Source organism: Zingiber officinale, chromosome 5B (assembly GCF_018446385.1).
Source record: "Zingiber officinale cultivar Zhangliang chromosome 5B, Zo_v1.1, whole genome shotgun sequence".
Classification (NCBI taxonomy): domain Eukaryota; kingdom Viridiplantae; phylum Streptophyta; class Magnoliopsida; order Zingiberales; family Zingiberaceae; genus Zingiber; species Zingiber officinale.
Window position 1 is genome coordinate 82,581,498 of NC_055995.1, and position 6,374 is coordinate 82,587,871.

At 39.5% G+C, this 6,374-nt stretch overlaps 1 protein-coding gene across 1 annotated transcript; it reads left to right on the forward strand.

The window, feature by feature from the left end:
* The first annotated feature begins 1,725 nt into the window (after positions 1-1,725).
* LOC121986790 (glutathione S-transferase T3-like) lies at positions 1,726-2,952 on the forward strand. The gene has a single exon (XM_042540731.1). The coding sequence runs from the start codon at positions 1,726-1,728 to the stop codon at positions 2,950-2,952; it is 1,227 nt and encodes a 408-aa protein (XP_042396665.1).
* The last annotated feature ends 3,422 nt before the right edge of the window (positions 2,953-6,374 follow it).

Here is a 6,374-nt window from a genome sequence, read left to right on the forward strand (position 1 = left end):
GCACACGAGTCAACTTGGTTCAGTGCAAATCCAAGCCTAGGATTTGCACCCCCCTTGAGCACCCACGCGTGAGAGAGAGTCTCTCCCCATGCATTTGTTCACAACCTCAATGTATGTGAATCAATATAAACCAACAAAAGTGCCTTGAAACTTCCAATGTGGGACTAAAGTCTCATTCACAATGGAGCCTCTTTCCTATTCCATTTCTTCTCCATTCACTTATTCAACACTTTATTCACCAAAGCCAACGCACCATCTCATCGTCTTTAGACAGGAGCAATGGTAAATATGTATTTGGTAATTGGCATACATCATATTTCTACCACACTCACTTCCTCACTGGCCATTCTACTTCCGCTTCACCGATGAGAATCTCCTCCACTCGCCGCTCCGCCACCTCCCGAAGCAAGCGAAACTTCAACCTTCTCCTTATCCATCTCCTCCTAGTATTGACCTTCATCTAGCTCTCTTCTTTTTGCTAGAGCCACCACCACAAATGCCTCGACTTTAGCTCTTAAGCACGGTGGAAGGCCGGATTTTGATTTTCTATATTAGGTTTGGATATATGGTACTCTTTTAGGCGTCTTCGTATTTGATTTTAGAACTTGGATTTTGAGACACTCTGTGTGCTCTTGGTCTTCCATCTCTACATTTTTGGTTATTCATAATCCTTGTCGTCGCGTGGAGAAAATGTAGACTCCTCCAACGGTGTGGATTTAGGAATGTTGATATTGCACCTCGTACATTCTTTCTATTTCTAAGGGTAATCAGTAATTTTGTAGTTTTTTATTTGTTTCTTACATTGTCTCCATTTGTGTTTTCCGAGAGATTTTTGTTGAAAAATGAGGGGGAAAATTGAGGCTAGAAATTTAGAAGTGCACTGTGAAGTTCTTTTTTAATAACCGAGAGCAGTTTCACTCTCTTCATGGGAGTTTTCAATTTCTCGCTTCTTGATCTGCTATCAAAAGTCAGATCTTGGGTAAGTGTCATTCTGGAAGCCATCTCGAAATTGTCTATGCCTTCCCATGGTGATCATGCGATTTGCTCCAAGTGTGGCCAATTGTTATGTGGGAAGAGATCTCTTAGTGCTTCCGCGAAGTCAAACACAGTAGATCAACAACCTGTTTAGTGTAACTACTGCTTTGGAGGTAGAAATGTAGTTCTGGCAGCACGACCGCAGTGTATTAGAGCATCTCCAGCGGGGGATATTTGGAGGAGATATTTCTTCAAATATCTCCCACCTCCAAATTTCCCCCATTGTGGGGGATATTTGATGGGGTAATAGAAATCACCGGACACACATATGTGTCCGGTGATTTCTTCATGTGGGGCCCACAAAAAGTGGGCTGCCACTATTTTTATTTATTTTTTGTTTTTAATATGGTGGGCTCCACTTATATGAGTCGGCCCCACCTTTAACATCTGTGTCCGGACAACTTTTTTATTTTATTTTTTTTAATTTAATTAAATTCAAACTATGCAAACATTAAAAGAGTCCGTTGGAAGAATCAATTGTCAAGGAATCAAACGTTCGGAATCAAACGTTCGGAATCAAACGTTCGAAAAATGAACTGTTCGAAAACGTTCGAAAAATCAAACGTTCGAAAAATTAACCGTTCGAAAAATTAAACGTTTGATAACGTTCAATTTCTCCCTATATATACATCCTTTCTTTCATCTATTTTCATCATTTTCATACCCATTGCCTACCAAAAATTTAGAGAGATGGATAAAAATTTTGGTCATTATTTTAGGGATTTGTTCAACTCTCCAAATATCGACGAAAATTCAAGTGAAGAAAGTTCTCGAGCCCGTCCTAATTTCTTCAATCCTCAATTTCCATTTCCCACTCAACATCCACCAAATTTCCAACCTTTTCCATACCCACCACCATATTACCATAATTTCCAAAGTTATCCAAATTCTTTGAGTGGCGACCCTCGAGCTCCGTTTTATACATATCCTCCAGAATATTGGCAGAGTAATCAGTATTTCATGCAAGGCCCATCTCATGGAATTAATCAGCTTCAATCACCGGAGATTAATTCAAATGAATCGAGAAGAGCTAGTGTTGATGCAATTGACAGTGATAAAGGTACACCTTATGTAGTCCCCGATTCACAATTTCCTCCATTTTTATCAGAAATAGGGTCCGACGATATTATTCTCAATCAAGCACCAGAGATGGGCAACGAATCAGATGAAGACCATAACAAGCGAACAGTATGGACAGTGGCAGATGATAAGCTCCTTGCAGCGGCCTACACTATTATGAGTGAAGATTCAGTAGTTGGTAATGCCCAGAAGAGTGAGTCATTTTGGAAACGAGTTGTGACATACTTCAATACCAATCGAGCTAAAGGAGCTAAAAAGAGAACTGCGGAGAAAGCAAAATCACATTGGGCTTCATTGAAAAAGATCGTAAATAGATACAATGGAATCTACAATAAATGGTATAATGATCGACCAAGCGGATGGAGTGATGAGGATTTGATGGTGCGAGCTCATGAAGAATACAAGAGTACTTTTAAAACTACTTTCCAATATGAGCATGTGTGGAGAATCGTGAAAGATAGTCCTATGTATGCTCCTCAATCCTCAGATCGACGGGCAACAAAAAAAGCAAGAACATCAGAATCATCAGGTGCACATACTGACTCTTCTAATCCTAATACAACTACTGATATAGATGATAGAGAAATCCGATTTTGTCCAATGGGACAGAAGGCAGCAAAGAGGAAAGGCAAAGAAAGAGTAGGCCTACTTGATGAATTGAATCAGGCTATGCAACAATCAATGGCGCAGTTGGAAGAGTATAATAACAATAAGAAAGTTGATCAACTCATCCAAGCACATCAACTCCTCGTAATGGACACACGAGGCATGACTGATGAACAACTTCAAAATCATCTAGCGATATGTGAACAACTGAAGAAAAAATTGAACATGTAGTTAATTTGGTTTATTTTAGCTGCTCCATGTTACTTTTATTATTTATAGTTTATTGTTATGTATTTTATTAATTAAATATGGTTTTGTATCTTTGTATTGTAATTTTAAATTTATAAAATATTCGTATTTGTATGAACTTAAATTTATATTTCCATTAAATTTTTGTTAGAATTAAATGTAAGTTAATTAAATTTGATGAGATATTTAATTGTGGAATTGAGGATATTTGAGAGTGAATATTTGATGAGTGGGACCCATAAATATTTGATTGGTGGGATATTTCATTGTGGAAGTTGAGATATTTGAATAGTTGGATATTTGAAAGATGATATGGAAGTGGGGTCCACAAATACTTGGGAGAAATATCCCAAGCTATTATGGATGCTCTTAGAGCAAGCACACAACTCAGCTCTTTTCTCTCTCCGGAGGAGTCATGGCAGACATGTTGCCATTGTTCTTATTGCTCTTCACCTAGCAGTAGTCTTCTCATTTTTATGAGTTTTGTTAATGTATTTTGATATTTTCAAATGATTCAGAATTTTCTCCTGTTTTTTTTTTTGGAAGATGATGAGGGAAGACAACCTTTTAGCCCTACTAGTGGATTGTCTGGTGATTCTTCTAATATAGATTCTGTCAATTTTAGTACTCATAATGAGCCCTTCTACTTCAATTCAGCAAATTCAAGCCTTTAGATAGTCCTAGTAGTTTTGTCCAGCAAGGGTCTGGTTCTCCTAACCAGTCAAGAAAGGGTAGGTTGACATTGAGGATTTGCTTGAAAAAATTTTAGAATCATGCCAAAAGAAATTGAAATTTTAAGTTTTATAAATTGAATATGACTTATGTTTATACCATCAAAAGAGTATTAAAATGTATGAAATTAAAAAGAAAATGATATAATAATCGTGGAGAAATTCTACTTTTTATTTCCTTTTTTCAAATTTTTTTAATAATTTTTAAATTTAAAAAATATATAAAAATAATCTTTTTTTTTCTTGTTAGCGCTAGTGTTAGATAATGACTTATAAGATATTATTAAATTATGAAATTCATAAGTTTTTATGAAAAAATTGACAAATGCCTATAAAACTCTTACAAAAAAAAAAGTTTATATAACTCTACCGAATTCTTTTCACAATTTTGCACAATTATATAAAAGTTAATAAAAATATATTAACTCCATAAAAATCTATCCCTAAAAAATCAATAAAATTCATTCCACCCTGTCTCCGTCGCGACTCGAAACGTAAGCAAATTTTTCATTTTGACATCTTAAAATAATAAATTTGCGTCAAAAAATCCTTTGGACTTTCACATAGACGTAAAGAACAATGCTTGTTTCTTATTAACTCGCAATTGTTCATCACTAAAGTGAACCATAGTATGGAGTTTTGTAGCATTGAGGGGGTGAGCAGTCGACAGGATTTGGGCATGTGGATGTTCTCCGATTGACGGGATGACCAGTGAGGGAGGGAGAACTGTTGACTCGTCAAGTGCACCACCCAACGAGAAGAACGAGGGAGGGAGGGAGAAGGGAGAACCGGTTGGGTTGGCCGGATGGCAAGTTGATCGACGATGAACGAAATTGGTTGAGCAGTGAAGTGGTTGAGTATCGCCAACGATAGAAAGATCAATAATGTAGTGGAAATATTTTTATTTGTTATACCAAGTGTTTAAAGCCGTCAATTTGGATTGGGATCATTGGGTTAGTCTACCCCACTAAACAATTTAAATGGGTTAGGCTGAAATTTTATCAACCCAAGCCCGTCGCGGCCAACCCTCCTAGGCCCGCAACCCACATGGGTCAGCCCGCGACGGGCTTGAGTTGGCCCGCAGGTTGAGAAACACATGTAAGCCAAATTTTATATCAATTTATTATCTTTCATTGTTATACTTTTGAAATAAAAATAATTCTTTTTTATCAACCATGAGTACTTATTTGTGTCCATTTACATTTAAAATACATGTTTCCGAATACATTTGATTGATGAAACATTTTCAAAGTAAAGCGTTGAAGATATGAAACTTAATTTTTTAATTTTTGATAGACTTGTGGGTTGGCCCGCCTAACCCGTAACTCGCCTTTAATTAGGTTGGATTAGATATTTCCCAACCCGCCAAGATGACGGGTCAGCCAGTCTCGCCCCGTCAAATGGATGGTCCGCCATGGGTCAATCCACCCCACCATGAGTTGGCCCGTCTGACAACTCTACAAGTGTTCCTACCTGAGACAACTGAAGGATGAACTATCGGTGAGCTATCTTTGATGTTGACCAGGTCACTGGATGCTAAGAGAAAGAGAGAAAGGGAGTGCAAGAGTTGGACTGCTAGGAGCACTTGTGAAATCTAAGAGGGAAAAAGAGAGGGTTAGAATGGAGGGTAGGGATGCCTCGGCTCAGCCACTCCGACGCTCAAGTCAAATCACTGGAAGAAGAGGACCAAGAGGTGGAAAAGAAGACCATTAAATGAATAGATGCGATGATTTTTTAGTATAGGTGTGTATGTGTATCTTAGTCCACAGGAGTGGACCCCTTTTATATATCACTGGTACATGAAGAAGTGTCACGTATTGATTGATGAGACGTCATACCCAGTGTAGGTCCCTTTGAAGGCCGGCAAGAGGGGAGGGGTGAATTGTCCTACAAAAATCAAACCAAAAACCTTTCTTGGATATTCAACTAATTTAAAAGAACTTGTAATTAAAAAAGCAGAGACTAAATAAACAGAAATCAGACACAGAGGATTTACTTGGTTTGCAATCAGGGGATTGCTAATCCAAGGAAAGTAAGCGCACTATCTGATGATCTCCTTTGGACGGAGTAGCCTCTTTACAGCGTTGAGAGCACAGACAAAAAAGTAGAAATGAAAGAACTGATTACAAGTTGTTGTTCTGAATGAATTAATTAGCTTCTGGACCAAGGTTATATTTATAGCCTTGGTCGGGGCGCCTGGAAGGGTTCCGGGCGCCCTGGGGGGATAAATTGTATCCCCCAACGTTCAGATCGAGTCAAACCTCGATCCTGGTCAAAATCCACTTTCGGGCGCCCCGGGCTGCTCCGGGCGCCCCGGATTACTCCGGGCACCCCGGAGTAAAAAGTCAACAGTTGTTGACTTTTTGTCCGGGACCTCTTCTCTGGTTCAGTCCCGCCTCGGTCCGGGTCTTTCGCTCCAGCTCCGCTAGCTTGGGTGATCTCGGCCATCCGGAATAGGGCTCACCCGAACCCAAGTTCCGGCCTTCTCCTCGAGCAGCCTTCCTTCCCGATTTCTCGTCCCTCGAATGTCGCGCACGTTCTTCTCATCCACCGGTGTACTCTTCCACGGTCACCTCGTCCCTCGGACGCACCGAGCCCGTCGGCTCTCTCCCGTGTCGTCCTTCTCGCTAGCCACGTCTTCCGCTCGACTTCCTATGTTCCTAAGCTCCTGCA

Excerpts from the sequence above, each read along its gene's own strand:
- LOC121986790 (XM_042540731.1), top strand. The coding sequence starts at position 1,726 with ATGGATAAAAATTTTGGTCATTATTTTAGGGATTTGTTCAACTCTCCA.